The sequence below is a fragment of the Nanorana parkeri genome, unplaced genomic scaffold (assembly GCF_000935625.1).
Source record: "Nanorana parkeri isolate BGI_ZX_2015 unplaced genomic scaffold, ASM93562v1 scaffold56, whole genome shotgun sequence".
Lineage (NCBI taxonomy): Eukaryota > Metazoa > Chordata > Amphibia > Anura > Dicroglossidae > Nanorana > Nanorana parkeri.
The window spans coordinates 2,721,568-2,745,755 of record NW_017306324.1 but is presented as its reverse complement, the minus strand read 5'-3'; the positions used below and the strand labels follow the sequence as shown (position 1 = coordinate 2,745,755).

Genomic DNA, 24,188 nt, shown 5'->3' with positions numbered 1-24,188 from the left:
GCCCCCCCCCCCCCCCCCCATCTGGTTTGTAGAATGGAGACATGGATAACCAAAATTGCGTCGGTATACAGGGTGTACTAGAGGCCTACTTCAAAAGTCTTCGAACGGTTCAGCTTTATGGTCCAACCAACTTTGCACCCGTTATTAACCAGGTTGCCAGGTACGTGGATTCCTATCATTTGACTTAAAGTTGGAGTTTTAGCATTTGTTTTGTGACTCTGATAGTTTTTTTCTTGCCCCTTATTGCTCTTTAGTGCTGCCGGTGAGGTTACGGACGGCTCTCAGTATTATGTCCTTCTGATCATCACCGATGGAGTCATCTCTGATATGGCGCAGACCAAAGAAGCTGTTGTAAATGTAAGTCTATGTGGTCAACACCTTCATCTCATTTCACTGGGCGAATATTCCTTTCGTTTAACTCTGCTTCACTTGAGGAACAAGGCCACGCTACTAACTTCTAAACTGCTGTGCATTGTATGGTTCTCAAGGATAGGGAGGATTATCACAGCTGTTTCAAACACCTCTTACAATCGTGAGGTTCAAGAAAAAGACATAACTTTACCATTATAGTATTAACATGTTTCAAAAACATCCATATTCTTTTCAAACCAGCTGAATGATATACCTGCCTGTAAGAAGGAATGTATTAGCCGTCCACATAATGGGTAATAGGGGTGAGTGTACATAAATATTTCACAGTATCACTATTATCAAGCAGCTCACTGAACAAGTTCTTTTGATAATTATCCGCCAACACAGACATTATGCAATCCAGCTACTATTCAGCACCTTTGTGATCCGAGCTCATTAATATAACAGTCACATAATAACAACATAAGAAGTATGAACTAGCAGCGTTAAACAGAACAAAAGTGCACAGTGCTGAGCCCATAGCGCCTTACATTAAACATATTATCTCAACACTTCGTAGACGTTCAGTTTGGCAGGCGATACGGAGCATCATAAGCGGCGGTGAGCAAGGGTGTCTTGTAGTCTTGGTGATGTCTTGCCAATTTTATCCACTGCCATGGAGATACAGTATATTGAGAAGGAGTTACGGGGACATGCGTAAGTGTAAAGCTGAACTCGAGCTTTAGCTTTAGCACAGTTGTACCGGCTTCTCTCCTGGACTGAAATGGCTTCCTCTGATTTCACTGCACACTGTGAGCTCCTCACAATGTGCATTAGAAGCTGCAGCAAGTCAGAAAGAGCCTGCCTGGTTGAAGGGCATCCACCATCATCTAGCCCAGGTGTGGTCAACTCCAGCCCTCCAGCTGTTGTGGAACTAGAAGTCCCATGAGGCACTGCAAGACTGACAGTTACTGGCATGACTCCCAGAGTTAGAAGTATGGGACTCTTATATAAGCAAAGATGACTCAAGTAGTATTAGGTGATGACTGATGAGTACAGATGACTGAATAGTATTAGGATTGTGCAATACTGACTCTTAAAGAGAGTGCATGGCGGTTGTGTCCATATTTTATTTATTTTCTTATTATCTGGACTAAAAAGTAGATCTTTAAAAAAAGGTTATTTTAAGGCAGGCAAATGAGCACTGTGGCTTAGTGGTTAGCACTCCCTTTAAGCACTTGGGTTTGAATCCTAGTTAGGACACTATCTGCAAAGAGTTTGCATGTTCTCCAAGTGCTGTGCATTGGATTTCTCCCACACTCCAAAGACATGCTGGTAGGTTATCTGGCTCCTGCCTAAAATGAGTTTATACGATGTATGTAAGATAGGGACCTTAGATTGTAAGCTTCTGCAATGAATTTGTGCAAGCACACGAGGATTTGATGGATCGCAACTGCAGCGTTAGACTGAGGAGGGTTCAGGTGGAGGGTTCACAGTCACACTCTGTATGGTATTGAGTGAAATCGGAACCCCTAACGCATCATACACCACCACAGTTAAGCAAAATAGAAAAGAAAGGAATGTCACTCCCACTGGCCTCAATTGGAGATCATTGGGGCATGCTGGTTAATACTAGTTAATCTCACTAGTGCGTGAAGTGTAGGTACATATCAAATGGATTGCAAGTGAAAGTTCACGGCCACAGTAGAATATGGTACTATGGTAGTTGTACTACACAGACAGGTAAATGATAAGTATAACTGCGATAAGTAGTAGTAGTTCTCTACAACTGGAATCTCAGAACTGATCCAGGTAACCGTACTCAGTCGAGATAACTGTCCTGGCTGGTGAATAGTTCCCACCACGTTACTGGTACAATAAACACTAACAAATAATGGTATCCAAACACATATGGTGTGTGATGGGGGTACTTGCGGTTCAGTGATCTCAGTTAGAGCTGGAGGTGGTTCCAGGATACCAGTTCTGTGAGTATGGCAGTCTCTATTCCAATCCTCCTGTGGAGGACTACAAGATCCAGAACAGAGTGGTAGGCAAAGCCTAGGTTGCTTGCGCGACGTGCTACCTTGCTAGAGCGCCGAGCAAGTGAACAGCCTACGTCTTTGTAGGCAGAGAGCGGTGTGTTGCGAGGCCCGACCCGAGCGTCTCCTAGCAACGGGACGCCGCTGGGCCGGTCCCGCTGCGTCATCATGCCTCTGAACCTGGCGTGAGGAGGGAGGAGCCGTGAGCAGAGGTCTGCCCGCCCGTCGCCTGGCTACCAGACGCCACTGAGGGGGCCGGACCCGCCACGGCCGTAGGAGTTGGAGCGGTGTACGTTCCTGACAGCTTCTTGAGGGCAAGGACTGATGTGAGTTAATAGTATGCAAAAGTGCTGTGTAAATAGTTGGTGCTATATAATTACCTGTAATAAAAGAAATAGCTCATTGATGTTTTGTAGTACTCTAACCTTCCAGCAGGTGGAGTGCTAGTCAGCTTTTCACATCATCAGCATGATTACATTTCAGCTGTGTTCTTTAAATAGTGACACCATTTGCTTTGTATTCCTTGTAAAAACCTAAAGTAGTAATAAACTCTCAATCCTTTTTTTCAATAATGAATCCAAATCAAACAAATATACATTGTCCACAAATTGTGTCTTTAAATTTTTGCTCCAGCACTTACAGTCGTTATGTTTCTGAACAGCTCCAACGCTCTCAGCTCGGCTTCCCTGAATCATTTACCTGTCCAGTACAAGATCACAATGGACAGAGCAATCTCCAGCAGCCATCCGTCTACTAGCTTGGAGAAGGGAGGAAGGAGGATCAGGGAGCAGGGGAATGGCTTGCCTTGCTGTCTTTGTGTGTTTGTGGAGACACACACACAGCTTACTAACACACAAGGGTGGCTCCAAGGCAAAGGAGCCAGCCTAAAACAGGATATCAAGGGACCAGCTGATTCTGCTGGAAACTAACATTTCTAAACAGCAAGAAGCAGCATCCATTGTAGGTGATTTAATCAGCATTTATATTACCTTAAATTACCTTTTGACTTTAGTAACACTTAAGCTTTGAAACAGTCCAATAGTATCTGCTGTGTCTAACTTTAGGTAGTCCCATTGCTGCAAGGTTGTCTGGGATTGTTGCTACCAGTGTAGGGTCAAAAAGAGCCCAGATGGAGTAAACAGAGCAGGTGGCACACACAGGAATAGAACAAAATTAGGGGGGAAAAAGCTTAAAGAAAAGTGCATTTCCTCTAGGCATTGTGAGAAAGAGCAGCCGCTAATAAGCCAATATCCTAACTACTGAGAATAACAATTAGTGTCTAAAATCGAGCACATACAATGCAGGCCTCCCAGTAGGCTAGGAAATGAAAAAGAGCCCTTTCTAACTGCTGATGAAAATCTGGTTTAATGAAGAGTTGACATTATTTCCAATTAAAATGAGGAAGGTTAATAATAATAATCCCACAGAGCGCACAAGAGAGATGTTTGTAGAAAAAAAAAGTCCTCGTACAGAACAAAGCTGGCCAAGAAGGATTTTCTGAGAGCCGAACAGCCCAGCACAGCCAAAATGTGTTGTTTTTTTGTAGAGCTCCGCATCAAGGGGGATTCACCAACAAAAAAAAAGAAAAGAGACCTCATTTATTGTCAACGGACCATAAGATAATCAGACTTCTAATTATGGCCCGCAGCGTTTTCTAATTTTTCTGCATGCGTCTTCGACTTAACTGCCTTCTTTAAAATTGACTTGTGCTTTTTCTGTAGGAACAAAATTGATTTAAAGGACGTTAATCCCAAAAGGCAAGCTATTTCATGTGTAAGGAAATATCATTAACCTTCATGATTTTGCAGACCCTGAGTGGGTTTTCGAAGCAGATCCCTCAACCCCAATTAACTGAAGACAAAAATGTAACAATTTATAGAGTATAGCTTACCCATAATCTACCATTACTTATAACATGGAGTGTAGCTGGTGGTGCAGATGCAATAACTCTCCACATCGTTCTGGCCATAGACAGCCAACTTGACATGCAAAAGACAAAATTGTAATCTGTTTATAATTAACTTGGAAGTTGCAAAATAGGAGTGACCATTGACAGTATACCTAATTATGGGTTTCTTGGGTTTCTCTTGTTGACCAACAGAGCCAGGGGGAAGGACATATTTTAGTACCAATTTCTATGCAACACAGCCATACCCACAGTTTTGTTTTTTATTAATTTAGGTTTTTCAAAAGACAAATGTATATGTATTTACAGACACCTACAATTAGCACAACAGGGGTTCTACAAGTAAACCTCAATCTTTGAGACAGGTAGTGAGTAAGTGGCCTAGTTTACTCAGGCTTTAGCTTGCATTCATCGGTCTGATGAGCATCATGTAAAGCAAACTTCTAGGGTTTTCTAGATCAAGGCTTCTTAAAGTGTTGGTCGGGACCCCATAACTGAATGTGGGGGGGGGGTCACAACGAAATCAAGGTGGGACTCGGTCAGGAGCGGGGACTGCTGAAGTGGTAAGCAGACGTCTACTCTGGGGCTGGGTTAGCAGGGGAACACAACACAGCGGTTCTTCTAACTATCCCCATACTATCCAGAGCAACAACAAAAAAGGTTTTCCCAGGAGTTTGGCTTTAAAAGTCATTGTTTAAATTGCGAACTGTGACTGTCTAATCCTTGCCCAGGTTGTCAGGAGAGAATCAGACTATGTGTCCAACCTAAGCACTGCTCTTGCTTACAGTTTCCTGCAAAGTCTTTGAAACCTTGTGAAATAAAACAACTTCATCTCATTAGTATGCAAAGTTGCTTTCATCTTTAATGAATGGTAAAATTATATGCATACCAAAGAATTGTTTTAAATTAAATTTATTTATGATTTATTATCAGTAAATGTTTGATTTGCATTCGTGTGTTTATATACCTATATTTTCCCCTGGGTCACCCAAAAATGTCCTCGTACGAAAAGGAGTCACGTGTGGAAAAAGTTTAAGAAGGTGTGTTCTAGATGTCCTAAGCACACTTCAACTCCAGTCTGGAAGTATTGAATACAGATCTCTTCATAGCTTGGATGGATGTAGTTTCAAACAAACTTGTAGCAGACTTTTAGCTAGCCATCCTGAAACCTTCTAGAGGCTTTTCAAATGCTAGAACCCACATTGCCTTTATGATCTGTGTTTGACACACCCAGGCTGGAGCTGTAGTGGTGATTTACCTGATTGCAATATCTTCTATACCCTCCTTATGCTACCTATAACCCATACTACAGACCTCAGATCAGCAGGCAATGTGAACTAGGAGCTGTGGCCTACATTGGGATATGCGTCTATCCTGCAGCTAGCTAGGCTGCCCTGTCACTGGCAACTGCCTACACGTCCATCCTCCTCCAAGTCAGTGGTCTACATGGTACTGCAAATGTGCTGCCTTTTCTCCATAGGCCCTAATGGAGGTGCCAATTACTTGCAATCCCTGCATGGGCGCTGGCTTCTGGTCCACATAGTCTGCTGATTTGTGGTCTGTAGTTGGGGGCATAGGTAGCATTAAAAGGGTCTGGTGTGGATGTTTAAAGCACTTGACAAAAAAAACAAAACACATATTTAGAACATTTCTGGAATACATGCACATCTCCTTATGTTTTATCCCTTTAAAGGAGAACTATGGGGTTAGGGCTTTTCCCCATAGTTCTCCAAAGGATAACGGGAGGACACAAACTAGCGTCCTCCCGTTACCCTAAGCTCAGTATACCGCGAGTTACAGCTTGCGGTATACTGAGACGCCGCAGCTGAAATGGATCCCGACAATTATGTCTGAATCCGCCCAGCTGTGTGAGTGACAGCTGGCTCGCCTATCTAGATGCAGAGCCAGCTGTACCCGCCCCCTCCCCCGTCCGTTTCGCCAGTCAGCGCTGAAGGATCGGACGGGGGAGGGAGAATCCAGTCCTTCCCCTGTCACGGCTCTCTGCCGGCACAGGATCGAGAAGTGAGCAAACGCTGGTATGTGTTCGCTCACTTCCCGATCTACTGAGCCGATCTGTGACAGTTTCATTGTCACAGGTCGGCTCAGATTATGAGGCTGAGTGAAAAGCACTCACCTCATAATTCTCCTTTAAACACGCTGCAAGATGAGGAATAACAGCAAGAAAAAGAATAACTACAGAAGAATAACTGTTGATATGCCAGAAATATAGTGTGCTCCACCTTCCTATTTGACATAACACAGCTATGAATTCCTAAGCAGATGGTGTCAGCCCTGATTGCTTAATTTCTGATGGATTGCAAAGAATACAAACCTTTCCTCATCTTCTCCCCCCCATATCTCCCTCTCCCCTCCACATCTCTATAACCCCTTATTGTGCACAGAACATTATCAGCTCACAGGATTTATGACAAAATCAACAGGTGCTTTTTGCATTTATTGAACTAATATTGCAAAACACATTTAATGATATATTCAACTGACTAACAGGGAGCAAGTGAAGATCATTGTTAGGGTTTACATACACTTTACGTTATTTAAAAGTTTTGTATTTTTTAGGTCTTCAAGAAAGCTAGTCATTACTATTGCTAAAAGCTGCATCAATACTTCGTGTGCCTGACTAGTAAGCTAAAGTCCATGTAAACTAGACCTAGTTGTTAAATGCAAACCCGAGAGATATGTGCGTGTACCTTTCAGCCTCCTGAGTACTGGGTGCTTCCAGCTACAAAGATGATGTTTTGCCCCCTGTCTGAATGCCTCACTAACCATTATATACACTGCATAAGCGCATTATAAAGGGTGCCAAGAATCTGGCTGCAGCTGGCAGTAGAATTTATTATATTGACAATCCTGGGTTCAGGGCACTTGGGAGATGAGAAGGTACATGCAGACATATCACGGTCTACTATCTGGATGAAATGTTACGTCTCTAAACTGATTTTTTTAAGTGAACAGTGTGCTGGAGAGTCGTGTATTCAGCTGTGGCCACAGCCGTACAAGTTGTCCAGGGAACATTTTTGAGCTTTTTGCGTTCTCTTTAGCTTTGAATATTAATTTCTCTAATCAGCCTCTGTTGCTGTGTTCCAGAGGCTTGAGCTAAGAGTTTTAATATTTAAAGTTATGAATACTTCTTAAACTGAGCAATTTCGGATGATGTTTCCCAGATGAGTGCGATTGAAAGTCAATAAATATTTATAGGGGCTTGCAACTTGTTTGCAGAGGGTTCCCTGATAGCTGACCATGTGCAAAGGCTGGTGGTTGGTCCTAAAAGTCCCAAAAAAATCTGCAGGTGCTTTAAAAATGGCAGGTTCAGGATGTGATTGCTTTAGGGGGTGATTGCAGGCAGTGAGGTTTTTAGGGTATTTCAAAACCATGGTTTCTAATCTTTAGAGCCTCTTTACTGTCTGGGTTGGTACCAATTGATTGCCACAAGGCCAATGTTGTCCCTATGTTCAGAAAGGGATCAGAGTCTTTACCAGGTAACTACAGACCTGTAAGCTTCTATAGCCGGGAAGGTACTTGAGAGCTTGATAAAGGACCACATACATGAGTTTTCGCTAGAAAACAATATTATAACCAATAGTATGGATTCACAAAAGGCCACAGTTCTCAAACAAATCTACTTTCTTTTTATGAGGAAGTAAAAAACCTAGACAAAGGAATGGTTGTGGATATAGTACAATTTGAATAAATGAAAAAGTGATTGGCACAATTACCCAGAGACAGCTAATGTGTAAGTTAAAGTTCATAACAGGGGTAGCCAAATTTTCACCCTCCAGCTGTGGTGAAACTACATATCCCATAAGGTATTACAAGACTCTGACAGCCACAGGCTTGACTTCCAGAGGCACATGCATAACAGGACTTGTAGCTACACCACAGCTGGTGGATTGAATTGTGGCTACCACTGGGCTATAGGCTTAGATGATTCAGTGGATCCAAAACTGGGATAAAGACCGTATTCCGTATGAGTATTGATCTGTGAATGGTCTAAGGTTGTTTGTGGTGTACGCCGGGAATCAGATACTTTTTAACCTGTTTATAAATGAATTTTAGTTTGGAAATGCACTCTGTATAAAATGTCAACCTTTGTGGTACCTGTGGAGTAAGGCCTCCATGGTGTAAATGATGTCCTATACTTGCTGTCTTGCAGGCTTCATCGTTACCATTGTCCATTATTATAGTTGGCGTTGGACCAGCAGAGTTTGATGGTAAGTGATCTGGTTTACCTAAAGGAAAACTATTTTATTTCCATAAATTTAACATTTTCATTGTGTAAATCGCATGGAAATATTTTTTGGAAGTAATTTTAACATTTACCAGTTTTGTTGTGTTATATTTGTATGATCTTAGTAGTGCAACTTTCCAGTGGCTAGCTATATCTCAAAAAGTAGAGTCAGCACTTCCTGATACACAAGGGGTAGTTTGGTACTCAACAATTGTTGCTATTTACAGGACAAACTTCCTGAAGAGTTTTTGTTGGCTGAGTTGGAAAGGTTTTGCTCAGTGACACACCGGCTTTCCATGAATCATTATGGTTCTGAGCAGTCTATAAATCTTCACTAAGATAGGAACACTAAGGTACCATCATTGTGTTGCTCATGTAGTCATTAGATATAATCAAATATTGATTCTGCTAATTTATTTGCAGCATATAAACAGCCGAGACCTAATCTACATTGGTTATTGTAGTGAAGGGTTAGAATCTCTGTTGGGTTTATAATGCTGCTGGTGTCCTCACGGTGGAGATTCATCTCTATTTGTCCTGGTTATCATCATTGCCAGGACTGAAAGTGATGGGAAATCCAAAATTCTGAGTTGTCACCAGAACAAGAATAGAAGGAAAGTCTTCCGACAGGGACACACATTCTGGTGACTAATAAGAGGAGATTTATTCTCACTATAGAGAGATTTTCTCTTACTTCCTGTTGTGTTTATAGGGCGGGAAGTGAACGGACATCTCAATAAAACCCTCATGGGGATTTTATCTATTTCCTGCTCTATCCAAAAAATACAAAGTACCAGCAGAACAGAATACCTCCTAATTGTCCCTCATTTGGAACCAAATCCCTCTGTCCCTCTTTCTTCGGTTGCCCCTCTTTTTGGACAAATGTGTAGACCCCCATAATAAATACTTAACAACCAAACTGTTATACTACACTAAACCTTTCACACAAATCTTTTCCTATCAAATTATTATTTTAAAAAGCCAGTATAAAAGAAACACATTTATAAATAAAGCACATGTTGGTTTAGTAAATTGTGTTTTGCTTTTTATGGTAATCCTGGGAGCGGTGTAACCTTTGCCTACACGTTTTCCAAATGGTATCCCTCTTTCCATCTCAGGAAGTTGGGGGGTATGGGACTGAGGAATAAGGTAAGTATTCCTCTCTTTTAAATCCCCTAGACTAAGACGTCACGGCCGGCTCCACCCAGTTGTTATTCATTGGCCGGCACCTGCTAGAAGACTCTAGCAGGTGCCAGCCAATAGGAAACAGTTGGGTGGAGCTAGCTGAAATCAGCCATACGGAGTCTGATTGAATAGCCGAACGTTGTTTGGCTCTGTTCACTTCATCTGTGTTATTCACTCGGCTGCCTTCAGCTTAGAGCTCAATACTAATTTGTAAATAGTTTAATGTCCATAGTGTGGGCACAACTGCACTTTAATATTTTTTTTATTTTTTTTTGGGGGGGGGGGGGGAGGGGGGCACCCAGATCTATTGTGTGTAAGCAGAGCAGCCTTCAGCTTTAATTAAATATTATATGAGTTTCAAAGGGATGACGGTGCTCCTCTTTAGGTCCTTCGGCCTGTGTGGATAGGGCTTTGTTGCAGACAGGATTTGCACTCGAATGCAAGGCACTTAAAGCAAATCAAATTCAGGTCAGAAGGAAGTCATCAGCAGGTCAAGCATAGCCGTCAATGAATTCTGAATGATCTCAGAAGCATGTCAATGTGATGTCATCGACACAAGCCTGAAGCCTATAGACACAGATCCTTTTATTAATATATTGTTGTGTGTTTCTGTTATCTTGCACAACCTCCTGTATATGTTACTGAGCTTTCCTTTACAATGTTAGAAATGGAGCAAAAAAATTAAAAGCTGTGTAAATTATTTAAATAATTATGACTAGGAAATCTAGCCCAGTTCCTAGCCGGATACGGCAGCCCAATGGTTAATTCATGACATTTTGAGGTTGTCGGCTGCCCTTGAGGTTTCACTTTGCCTGCAGGAGAAAATAACAGCGCAAATTCCCAGTCGAAACTCTCAGGTTTGCTACAAAGTCATTTCATGTGAAATGCTCAGAGTAATTAGGGTGTTCAATCCTGAATACATATTTACCGCCTAGTGGAAGATTTCACAGCAGTCCAAATATAGAATTTCCCAAATTGTACCCAGCGAGGATTCCAAGTAAAATAAACCCAGTTTGAGCTTGAAAATAGGCAAAATGTGGAAAACTGATAGGCAGGAATTGCTCATTGGTGACTGTTCAAGTGTAACAATGGACCAATATGGCACAATAATTACATATATGATGCAGTCAGTCAATAGCATTGCCATAGCAGTTTTTTGTTTTCTGAATGCCCCTTATAACATTGTTTTAGTAACTGCTGATCCTACCAGAAGATCTTTCCTTTAACATAGTGACAAAGCTGTTCATTCTGCAATAAAATCTCACATCAGCATTTTCACCCTGGGTAGTCTTAGATGGACATGTAGTTTTTAATGGGCTTTAAAGCCCAAATCCAGGCTAAATGACTTTTTTTTAATATTCCTCCCTCCCCCTGCAGGTATAAAATAAGTCAAGCTGCAGTACTTATCTTTGACCCAGAGCTGTCCCATGCAGTACTCTGTTTTCCCCACAATATGTCCTCAGTCTTCTGGATTGAATGTCTATAGTCACTAAACCTGGCAGACTAAGGAGATCTTCTGTGTGTAGGGCATCACTGGCTCGCCAACAAAGAGGGTACCACCACGGCATCCTGCCTACACCGTGTCATTGTTCAGAGAGCACCGCTGACATCATCATACATTGGTTGTCAGTACATTAGTGGTCAGTTGAGCAGTGTTCCCATACCTCAGAAGTCAGTGGAGAGGGGTCCCTCTCTCAGCTGTGGTCAGTGAAGGCATGTCTTCTTATATTGGTGGTCAATGGAGAAGCCTGCCTTACATTGGTATTTCAGGAAGTTCTCCCTTGCATTGGTGGTCTGTATAGAAGTGCCCCCTTACAATTGTCAATGGGAGAAGGGCCTGCTTAAACTGATGTTTTACATAGTGCCTCCTTATTTTACTGGTCAGTCTAGAAGTGCCATTTTAAAATGGTGGTCAGTGTAGAAGTGCCCCAAACACTGGTCGTTGATGGGAAAAGGGCCTGATAATTGGTGGTCCATGAAGTGCCCTTTTATAGTACTGGTCAACATAGACTTACCCTCTTACAAAGGTGGTCTGTAGAAGTCCCCCTTTACATTGGTCATCAATGGGAGAAGGGCCTGCTTAAATTGGTGTTCCATGTAGTGCCTCCTTATAGTATTAGTCATTGTAGAAATACCCTCTTACAATGGTGGTATAGTATAGAAGTGCCCCCCTTGCATTGGTTATTAACAGGAGAAGGGTCTGCTTAAATTGGTGGTCCATGTAGTGCCCCTTTATTGTACTAGTCAGTGTAGAAGTCCCCTCTTAGAATGGTGATCAGTTGATGGGAGAACGCACCTTACAACCTTACATTGGTTGACTTTTGGAAGAATGATTATAAAAAAGTGTGTAACAAATACAGGAAAATGCCACTTCTTTGCCCATGCTGCATTCACACAAGAGCCTACTATGCCTAACAGTAAATCCAGCCCTGTAGAGGGAACCAAAGCCACCACTGGCAGCACAAATTTAAATTTAAAGAAATAAAAGTAGCCCCTATGTTGCTTCAGTATGCCCTATCACATAGTGATCTAACTTAAAAATGAGACTCCTTTTAGGTGCATTCTTTATTTGAAAGAAAGTTTTGACCTTCGGAGAACAAATTACTACAAGAACGTCAAGTAGGTTCTTGAGAAGTTTTTTTTCTTACAGAGAGCTGTTTGAACGCACATCTTAAATCTCATTGTGTATATCTCCTCCCGCTTTGAAAATAGAAAAAAGGACAAGCTATGTGAAGGATTAGAAGATTCAGTCCTGTTGGAGGCAGATAAAGTGTAATGAAAGTGGATCGCCAGCCGAAGTGCATTGCTTTTATAGAGGATAGGAAGATTTGCAAGCATCGTAGGAGTGTACCGAGGTTATTAAACCTTCAAGGACATCGAAGGCTTTTGTAGCCATTTGTACAATGCAAGTCATTTCAAATCAAAATGAGATTGTAAATTCACCGTTTTAACATCAAAATCAGACCGGTGGGGGTTTAACCTCTTCTGTCAGGGCTGAGCTCCCGAAACGACACTGGCCTATTAGCCACAGGCTCAGCAGGACAAAGGGGCGAGAGCAGAAGAGGACACGGATAAAGTTACAGGAAAGAGTTTTATACAACATTGGCTGAATATGCTTTCCAATAAGATGGGAAGACCCACATGAATTTTCAGAAATAATAAAAGGTATGATTACCATAAGGAAATCCCAGGCCAGTAACTAAGCTGACCATACACATAATGATAAGCGATCAATCATGGATTCAGTCATTTCAAACTATTGTTCAACACATTAAAGAAAAATATTGATGTGGTCAAATAAAATTGGACTTTCTACTAGGAAGGATTGCATTTATCCTGGTTACCCCAACCTCTGACTCAACCTAACGCATCCTCCCCTTCACAGATGCATACCTACCTTGATCTGATGGCCACAGTTCTTATGTTTAGCCCCTTTTTCTTGACCCAAGCTAACCCTTCACAGATGCATACTTGCCTTGATCCGATGGCCATGGATCTTCCGCTTTCTCCTCTTTTCAATGACACAACCTAACCCCCCCCCCCCCTTCATAGATGCATATTTACAATGCTCCGACGACCGCAGTTTCTCTGGTTACTTCCAGTGCTGCAAGTCTTCACAGTCCTGGTTGTGCCTGCGCATTGCGGCACCATAGACTCCTAAGAGAGCTCCTCTAAGCATCTGCAGTCTTCACTGTGCTGCAAGCCTTCACTGTCTTGGCTGTGCCTGCACATTACAGCCGCATGGACTTCTATGGGACCACCTCTGAGCGTCTTCAGTCTTCACTGTGCTACAAGCCTTCACTGTCCTGGCTCTGTTGTGATTTCAATGGGACCCCCTCAAAACATCTCCAGTCTTTACTGTGCCCAATTTATCACTGTCCTGGCCCGCTCATTACAGCCCCATAGACGTCTATGGAACCATCTCCAAACATCTCCAGCCTTCACTCTACCACAAGTCTTCACTGTCCGGACCGTGCATGTGCAGCCCCAGGGACTTCTATGGGACTCTCTCCAAATGCTTACAGCCTTCACTGTGTTGCAAGTCTTCACTTTTCTGGCCACGCCATCTCATTGCTGCCCCATAGACTTCTATGGGACTGTCTCTGAGCGTCTCTGGCCTCTACTGTATCGCAAGTATTCACTGTCCCGGCCGTGTCTGCACATTACAGCTCTATAGACTTCTATTGGACTGCCTCCAAGTGTCTCTGGTCTTGGGATATGACCCCATAGAAGTCTTTGGGGCTGGACAAAGAAGACTTGCGGCGCAGGATGGAAACAAACAGAGGAACCGGGGCATTGTAAATACGCATCTTTGAAGGGGATCAAGGTAAGTATACATTTGTGGAGGGGAGGGTGAGTTAGGCTAGGACAGGGGAAGGGGGCAAAAAGGATAAGTGTACTTTGTTTTAAAGTGCACTTTGTTTTAAAGTGCACTTTGTTTTAAAGTGCACTTTGTTTTAAAGTGCACTTATCCTTTAAAAAGCATTGCTCAAATATAGAAATATTTCTGGAATTTTTTCTTTGAAGTGATTGTAAAACATGTATGGCCAGAAAGCACCTTCAATCTCAAATTGTATTTTCACTGTAACATTTCCACTGGACTCTTGTAAGTTCACAGACACAGGGGGAATCGGGTGAGTATAACTTTATTTTCAGCCCTAGACCAAAACGAGCAGTTAATGCTTGCTGTGCTCTCTTCTGCTCTCAAAGTGAAACAAAACAATAATACTGTACTAACTAAAAAAATGTTTTCCATGTTTCAGGGAGGAAGGCATTAGTTATAGTTGCATTCTGCAACTGTAAGCTCCCTAAAAGTTAGAGGCCCAGTGTAGACGCCTCCTGTGGCCAGCCACCCTCAGTTCTTAAAGCCACTTTATTTTACTTACAAAGATTTATCTGAAATAGAGCAAGGAAATATTCATAATTTAGTTTTAAATTTGAATTAGTTACAGAGGTGTATTTTCATCATCGACCAGTGACCCAAAGTCACGCGGCTCGCTCCCAAATTAGTAGGTGAGTAATGCACGAGATGAGCTGCCATGACTTGGAAACCTACAGCTCGTTTAACTTTGGCGGAAAATGTTAGGAAAATTATAGCCTGTACATGAAGGGTGAAACGGTGACATTCACAAATCTGGATGCAAATCGTTTACACATTGTGAATACTAATGTGAATAAGAACATTGAACGCTGTGTATTGAACCCGCCGAAGATGGCGCTGGTGTAACATGGAGTGCAATGACTTGCTTCTGCTCTTCTGAAGAGTCTTACATGCTTGCGTCGCAGCTAGAGATGGACTTCGAAATTCAGTGTGATGCTTTGTGCCCATTATCTCTTAGTTCAGAGTGCTTCAGCCTCTGTTTTCATATCAGTAAAAAGGAAAATAGAAAAGTCTTATCTGGCTTTTGCAGTCCTGGTTCTGCCATGGACCAGTCATGTCTGGGCTTATGGAAGGATCTAAACATTCAGCCTTAAAGAGACATCGTTACTTTGCCCATTCAGAGCAAAATGACGGTGTCTCTTGATATACCACCAGTCAACGATCCGTCGCCTTTTCCCCAATCCATCGCAGCCCTCGCTTACCTGTTCTAACACAGTGGTGCTGTGCAGGAGTATTTGACCTCTCCTATGTGACATGCTCGACCCTGAGCAGCCAATCATGAGGCCTGAACAACATCACATGGGAGGGCAGTGATGTCATCCACCTGGGTAAGCTCTGACACAGAAGGTGGCAAAGGAGCATGGACCGGGAAATATACCTTAGGCAAAGTGACAGAGTCTCTTTAAATTGCAACTGAAGCCAAAACATTTTTTTAGTTAGAGTGGAGAGAGATTAGACCCCCTGTCAGGTTTTCATTGCTGTCTGTGTCCCTGTTAGGGAGATTCACCCTCTCTATTTGTCCTGGTGACCGTTGTAACTAAGAGTGAAAGAAAATCCAACATATTGGGTTGCCATCCAAACAGAAATCAATGGGAAATCTTCCCTTGGGGGCACTTGTTCAGGTAACCCTGGGATTCCCCTCTCTTTGGAGGGATTTCCTCTCACTTCCTGTTGTGGCTATGGGACAGGATGTAAACAGGGCCGGATTTACGCTCTCTGCTGCCCTAGGGCCAGGTTCCTCAATAGGTTACAGGGGTCAGATATTACCTGTAATCTGACAGCTGTCCCCCTTTTAATTGCCTGATACTGTCACCCAACTGCTGAGTGTGCATAACATTGTCAGATACCAGAGACTTATGAATCCGAAACCCGACCCAAATTGAATTTTGGATCCGAATAATGAAATATCCGAACCAAACCAAATGTTTCCGCAGCTTACATGTGTAGTACTAACCCAAACTTGAGCAGTCTGGGACAACCTCGAACCTTCTTGATTGTGACTCATTAGTAGAAATATATTTTTTTACTTTTGTGCATTTCTGGCATTTTGTGTAATTTTGAGCAGTATTGCATTTCTGCTATTTGTGTTTTTGGCGTTTCCTCTAAGCACAGCTGTTTGATAGTAGCTAGTTGATCCCCAGGGACCCTTCGTAAGCTCCACATCGGGGTCTACAGATTTTAGAGATGTCCCAAAAGAGCAAATTCAGCACCTGAGGATCCAGCCAGCTTCCCTCGACTGTATGAACCTTTGCTCTGCTTCGGGTGCCCCAATAATTGTGATGTGATTCTCTACACACGACCCATAGAAGTACTTTTCATTCTTGTTATGGTTTCTGCTCTGCTATAACAGATACCTTATTACTCACTACATTCTGAGCGGTGACGGATCTCAAGTACACCTAAAATTTGTTCATTTTTTGTCACGGCCCCCTGTGTGCCCAATTCATATTCACTGAGGAAGTAAAGACTAGCGATGTGCAAGGGCTTGGTGTAACGTTTGCCCAAGTCCATGCAAAACTATCACTGTGATCCTGCAAGAGGTAATAAATACCTGGAAGTGTTACACTTAGGAGTGGACTGATTTATAAATGCTCTGCCCTGTGTATAGCTGGGTGGATGCCGTTCACACATCACTAGTGCCCCTAGATGGCACTGAGGAGCATAGGTATTTCCTATGCTCCTCAGCGCCATCTAGGGGCACTAGTGCCGTGTGAACTGCACCCACCCAGCTATACACAGGGCCCCACTGGCCCCACTATATGGCACTGAGGAGCATAGGTATTTCCTATGCTTCTCAGCGCCATCTAGGGGCACTAGTGTCGTGTGAACTGCACCCACCCAGCTATACACAGGGCAGAACATTTATAAATTAGTGCTTAGTGTATCACTGTCAGTCATTTTGGTTTCCCTGCAATGGTGTCACCCGGGTGCGGGCCGCACCCCCCTTGTGACGCCACTGCTCCCTCTGACAATGCCTTCATTTGTCACAATTACAATGTGCAGTCGGATTGATTGCTGGTGGAGAAGAGCAGACCAAGCGGTCAGTCCCTTACTTTAGCCGCCGCACTGGCTATAACCAAACCATTGCACATTTCTCTTCATCCGCTCCTCGAGGGTATAAAATAATTAGCGAGAAAATAAAAAATAAAAAACCCACAAATTAGCCTTTGCTAATGTGGATGATAAGTTTAAGTGCGGCTGGTGGAGGGAGGAGGTGCTGACTCACATGCTTTGTCCAAGTCTATGGCTCCCAACGGAGAGAAGGGAGGTCTTTATTAATGAACCTTTATTACTGGCATCCCCGAGATAGTGACACATAATGTGTCTTTATCAGACAGTGTCTGCATTATGCATGGACACAGCAGAAACAATACCCAGCATGACCAGCCCTTTACTGCTGTATTCATCTCACTTCCTCACTCATTCAGGGGAAATTGCCTTTATTACATTATTAGGTTAGCAGTAGGGGCCAAGAAATGCATTGCTGATTATTTTAAGGGACGTGTTACTTTCTTTTGTTTTATCCTTTGCAAAAGAAAGCGTATCTAAACCAAAGAACAAAAATTTAACATATTTCAGCTTTCCATTCCTCAAACGTGGTGGCTGCATTCGTTTTATTTTTTTTCTAGCTTTTTTCCCCCTTTATTCTCACCTGATGATCCTGCCAGTAAAACACGTCCTGTCTTAAGGTGCCCACACACCTTACGATAATCACAGGAAATCCCACGATCGTACGATTATCGGAAGGTGTGTGGGAGCCGTGCGACCTCTACTACTGTAAGGTCGCACGACTTTTATCTTAGGAACATGTTCGAAAACCAGCCGAACAGCGTACGATGTTCGGATGGTTTGTGGCATGTTTGCAAGATTAAAGCCGCACGGGCCAGGGTGCGCAAGCGCACACTGCCCGTTCAGCATTGCGGTCATCGGAAGCCCTCAGCGGGGCGGGCTTGCAATCATCGCAAGTATGATCTGCCTGTCCAAGATAGGCAGATTGTACGTTTTTTAAATTACCTTACAACCATCGCAAGACAAAAGTCTTGCGATGGTTGTAAGGTGTGTGCCCAGCTTTAGGGTGACAACGCTCAGTCACTGTACTGTATCTATGAAGGAGCAGTGTTGTGCCCTAGGACAGGATTACAGAACATGCCTCTTCTAGTTAGACAATATTGGCTTATCCCGGAGTTCAGCTTTAATGCAGAACCTAAGCTGTAAAGTTAGGTCTTTACAGAAGATCTCCCCCTGCCTGTCTCCCTTCAGTTCAGGTAATCTATTAAAGAAAAAAAAAAAGGTTTAAGTGCTTGTTTTTGTCTGGGGGTCAGATCAGTGGCGGAACTACCAGGGTCGCAGAGGTCGCGGCCGCGACCGGGCCCTGGAGTTCGGCCACTTGGAGGGGGCCCAGGACAGGAGGAAGGGGCCACTGGTGACCGCTGATTACCAGTCCCGTCCCGGGACCTCTTCCTCCCGTCCTGGGCCCTACATGCTTCACGCTGCTCCCCTCATCTTGTTCTGGGCGTTTCTTGGGGGGGGGGGGGGGGCATCATGGATTCTTGCATGGGGCCCTGAGGTCACTAGTTACGCCACTGGGTCAGATAAAGAAGAAATACTCACCTGTTCCTAGGTCCTCCGTTCCAGCTGTGGCATGTCCCCCGACTTCCTCATGCCTAATGCAGCTGCATTAGAAGTGATCACATCACGGGTCCTTAGACCGCCAGAGCCTAGGGGAGAAGAGGCTATGGGGCTGGTCTAGCAGCCAGGTGGGACAGTGGATAGGATGAGTATTTCTTCTTTACTTTTGCCCCCTAGACAAAATGAGCAGGTACCGCTTGCTGTGCTGGGGTAGCCCCACTGCACGGGTTAATTTTTGGAAATCCTGGAGTTCTTTAAATTAAGCCAAAATCTTTGTAGAGTGGAGAGGGATTAGAAGCCCTGTCAGGTTATTATTGCTATCTGAGTCCCCGTTCGAGAGATTCACCCCCTTTATTTGTCTTGGTGACTGTTATCACTGAAAGAAGATCCCAAATTTTGGGTTGTCACCAGAACAGGAATAGATGGGAAATCTTCCAATGGTGACAGCAATTCTGGTGACCCTGCTTTGCACCAGGTAAACCCCTCACTTTGGAGGATTTCCTCTCATATTTTGTTGTGGCTATCAGACAGGAAGTGAAAGTCTCCGCAGTGGGACACAGAACACAAAAAAAAAGCCGACAAGGGTTATAATCCTTCCTTACTCTATCCAAAACTGAACAACAAAATTTGGCTTCAGTTCTACTTTATGAAGGCCATATTGACCATTTAACATATTATTATTATTATTACATAGTATATATATAGCGCCAACAGTTTGCGCAGCACTTTACAATATAAGGAAGAAATTACAGTTACAATACAATTCAATGAACAATCAAACATTTCACATATGAAGAGTTGGCCATTTCACATATGAACAATCAAGCATTCCACATATGAACAATCAAACATTTCACATATGAACAATCAAACATTCCACATATGAACAATCAAACATTTCACATATGAACAATCAAACATTTCACATATGAACAATCAAACATTTCACATATGAAGAGTTGACCGTTTCACATATGAACAATCAAACATTCCACATATGAACAATTGGCCATTTCACATATGAACAATCAAACGTTTCATATATGAACAATCAAACATTTCACATATGAACAATCAAACATTCCACATATGAACAGTTGGCCATTTCACATATAAATAATTGACCATTTCACATCTAAATAATTGGCCATTTCACATATGAACACTTGAGCGTGTCTCCTATGAACATTGCAGTGCAGAGATCCTATATAATGAAGCGCAGTTCCCTCTTCCTAGCAATACATGGAAGGAAAGGTAGCGATATAATCAAGTTTGCGAGCTATACCGCCTTTCAATTTGCAGTCCGTACATTGTCTCCTGGCAGCAGATCCCCCTCTGTGAGCAAAAATCTATACAAGTGTATCCACAGCGAGATTCTACGGAACCCTGAGACTGTTACTATAGAAATGACCCGTCTTCCTTCACGTATACTCATATACAATTTATCCACCATGGAGAGATGTCTTGTAGGTAATACTTACCGAGGCTGACTACTGTATCTGCCCATACTATTGTGTATCATAATAGAGTGGATGGCTGCCTACAGACCCCAGCTGTCACCAGATACAAGTCTATACTTGTAAACCATGAAATGAATCTTTCTGTGTAATGACGACAATCTTTTATGTTTTATGGAACTCCAGAGGAAGATTGCCCCGTGTTCCTCTGGAATGTAAATAAAATATTTATAGGTGTTCCAGCATAGTTCCCAGAAAGTTTCTTTATTACAGCAAACCTGCACAGAGAGCAGTCCAGGGGTTGCCATTGCTGGCTGTGTCCGGCATTGGGACTTTCCGAGTCAATGACCCAGGGCAAGCATGCCGATTAGAAAGTCAGGGTAATATCCAAACTCCTGATCTGCTTTCTTGTTCCTGGCAGTGACTTGGAAAGGATTGAAGCATTTTGATTAGTACGACAGTCAGGCAGCTTACATTTCCTTTCAGAACAGGCGTCACTTAAAAATGTTTTAAATGCTTATAGGTGGGGCAAAGAGACTGCCAGCTTCAGACGCAGGTTCTTCTGGTGGCCAGTGGTGAGGTCTTTGCAAAATCACTTAGTAAAACCTGATCCAAGGTCCTACAAGGGCATATGATGCACATTACAAGGCGGAAATGGACTAGTGGTGACGGAGAAAGAAGAGGTGTGAGGAGACCCCAATTGTTACAGCTGAACTCCAGTCAAAGGGCTAAATACACAGAAAAAATACTTATATACAGTATATAGGAGCTGTATTCCCTCCCAAAGCATTTTATATCAGTCCATATGGTCCTGACATTTACAAAGCTCTGCTAAACAGTGTGGATGGAGGAATCTCCCCTGCCCGGCTATCATGTACTAGTAACGAGCAGAGGTAAATGCAAGGTGTTGGACCAAGTGCCATGGTTCAAAAAAAGTCTTAATTTGGGCAGCTCTTCACAAAGCTAAGGCTTTCCTAATAAAGGGGTCAGCCAGCTTGAGAAATCTAAATATAACTGATCAAGAGTGAGTGCCAAAAGCACGTATCAAAAGTCCAGAACTGTATTTGATAAATTCCACAGGTATCAAAAAGGGTAACGAAATAACATCCAAGGTTTTTTGGGGGGGAAACCATACCCCTTCATTAGGGCTTCGACCGTTGTTACAAAATCTATTAGACTCTAAACTAGGAGTCTGTGTCAGTCACTTAGAGCCAGGGAAACATAAGGTATCTTCAGGAAATGTCTGTGTAAAGATGTCATGCAGTTGCTTGACACAGGACGGCACAAGAAATTCAAGCAGTGTACGGCCAGCTTTACAGGTCTTGTCCCTTCCACACTCTACGACTGGACAGTGAAAGGAGAAGCAACCGCTTGCATTTAGAAGATTCGATATAAGAATGTATTAATGAATACAGAACTGCATTCATCTGTAATAATTCTCTGTTTTTTGGTCTTTGCAGCTATGGAAGAACTGGATGGAGATGAGGTTCGGGTTTCTTCTAGAGGCCGCTTTGCAGAAAGAGACATTGTGCAGGTAAAGCAAATAATGTGTACCCTGTATGTAGTGCAGTCTCTAGTAATGGTGACTTGTCCTTGTAAATGTTTGTCCCTGGAACTATCCAACTAACCATACCACCAGGGCCATAACTAAACCCATAGCAAAAATGTGATGGGTCACTAAACTTTGTATGAAAGCTTTGTTGTTTGCATTGTCCTATTGCATAAACTTGTATAAAGCTCAGGTCAACACCAGCTAATAAGCTGTCTTGGGTCCAGTATTGCATCTGGCTTCAGGCTACAGGTCTGTCTGATGGGAGAGGATCCGATTCTTCAGTGTGCATTGGTCCAGGAGAGGCCCAGCGCCTGCAAAATATTACCTGCCCAGGCACTGGGTCTTCAGTAATAAATAAAAGAGTACCACCATTGCACTCAACAGGCGATGCCTGAAATTGGCTGAAGAGGTGGATTATTTCCACCACTCACCACAAGTGTATACGTTTATCAAAGTTGACCTTGGAGCCCAACTCCAGGTTTTAGGTCCCCCACAACCCGCTGCACCAATTTGTAAATAATCGAATCATATATAAACTGAATCATTCACAAACTCTTCAATAATATACAGAGTACCAGCAGTACACTCAATAGGCACTGCCTGAAAATGGCCAAAGAGGTGGATCAGGTCCACCACTGACCACAGGTGTATATATTCAGAGCAGTTGTCCTTTAAAGCCAAATCCATGCTTTAAGCCCCCATTAGAAAAAAAAATCATATGATAAATACCCTTATTGCTGCAATCTTTTGGCTGATCACATGATATCACAAATTCTTCCTCCTTTAGTGGTAGTGGTGGACAGTCCTTAACCCTTGACTATGCTGTGCTCACATGATGACAGGCTGTTCTATCCAGGAGTACTGTGAGTCCATGCCATTATGACGACAGATTTTTTAAATTCAAACTGGGCCACTGATTTCTTAATTTGTGTTAAAGGTTGGATTTGGGCTTTACAGCAAATCTGTTTTTGCCTATGCAGCAACAGGTTATCTTTGATGCCCTCCTCCCCAGCAGTACATACTCACCTTTACTGCACTCCATCACTGTTGTGATCAGCTGCTGGGAATAAGGAAAGGACGCCCCTATATAAGCTTGGTCACTCTAGTCAGAGCTTGTACAGGGCTGAGAACTGTCTTTCTGCCACCCCTGGGTGGGCCAATCACCAAAAACCAGCAATGTCACATTAGAGGAAGAGGGGACTATGGTCCACCATGTTCCGAAGTACCAGGTTTTTTTTTTCTCCCTTGGGGGAGGGGGGGGGGGATGGGGAAGGAAATGTGAGTGTTTGCTGCTGGGGGGAAGAGGGTGTATTAAAGTGAACCTGTTGATTTTCCCTGCATCTACAAATCACACGTTTAGCAGTATAAAGTCATTTAGTTGAGCAGTGATATCCCCAGTGTGTGCCATAAAAAAAATCCCTCCATTTATAAAATGAGTTTGTAAAAGTATCATGAAATTGACTTCTAAAACCAGGTCATGGGGTCCTGATGGTCTGCCTCTTATTTCACAAGATGCATGCCAGGGGGAGAAATCATTGTGGAGGCTCACTGTTATTGTTTCCTTACAGTTCGTGCCATTCCGCGATTACGTGGACCGCTCTGGCAACCAAGTCCTCAGCATGGCCCGGCTCGCCAAGGACGTCTTAGCGGAGATCCCAGAACAGTTCCTGTCCTATATGAAGTCCCGTGAGATCAAGCCCCGCCCGATGCCGCCCTCTGCCCCCATTCAGAACCTTCCCTCGCACATCTGAGCACCAACCATGCTACTCCATCCTGCACAGAATTGGTGGCGCCCCCTACCAGTTCTAAAAACATAAAAGACAGGGTAACGCTTTGAACCCTTCCAATCTCCTCTTCCTTGGCCTGGCATCTACTTAGTTATGGGACATGCCTGCTAACTGCATCTTCGATAAACCAGCGGCACCTCACTCTTCCAGGGGTTATGCAATACCGTCCACAGATTCCCCACCCTGGATTAACACCATTGGTCCTTCCAAAGGTTGGATTGTATGGGGGTGGGCGTAGAGTTCCGATGGTACTGTGAAGGTGTGGGGCATGAGGGGGTATTCACTAATGGGTGCGTGATTGGAGGGTTTAGCAGATTTTGCACTTTGAACGTACACAGTGCTAGCTGGGTAATGCTGTACAGTATTTAAGAACATTTTTAAATTATACAAATAATGTACATTTGTGCTTTCTGAGGAATTGTATACTGTAGTCCTCATCTGTCTCCAAATATATACAAATAAACCTTTAAATTAAATGAGGCTGCTCAATCATCTCTTCCGTCTTTTGTTTATTGCTGGTGTCGCCGGGTTTTAGTTCCATTTTTCAAATTTGGACTTTGTAAAGAAAAACTAGAACTGGAAAGAACAAAATGAGACCTAAAGAGGCGTTGATGCCCACAGTCACCAATCAGCTTTTATATTTTATTCTATATGG

The 24,188-nt window shown here is 43.1% G+C and overlaps 1 protein-coding gene across 1 annotated transcript in view; it reads left to right on the top strand.

Annotated features, from left to right (window-relative positions):
- Positions 1–23,558, top strand: part of CPNE9 (copine family member 9) — a 161,970-nt gene extending 138,412 nt beyond the window's left edge. The window contains exons 16-20 of the mRNA XM_018576136.1: positions 33–160; positions 255–357; positions 8,468–8,525; positions 21,655–21,728; positions 23,315–23,558. Of these exons, the coding sequence (XP_018431638.1) occupies positions 33–160; positions 255–357; positions 8,468–8,525; positions 21,655–21,728; positions 23,315–23,497 (546 nt within the window). The 3' untranslated portion in view covers positions 23,498–23,558. The remainder of the gene's footprint in view (positions 1–32; positions 161–254; positions 358–8,467; positions 8,526–21,654; positions 21,729–23,314) is intronic.
- The last annotated feature ends 630 nt before the right edge of the window (positions 23,559–24,188 follow it).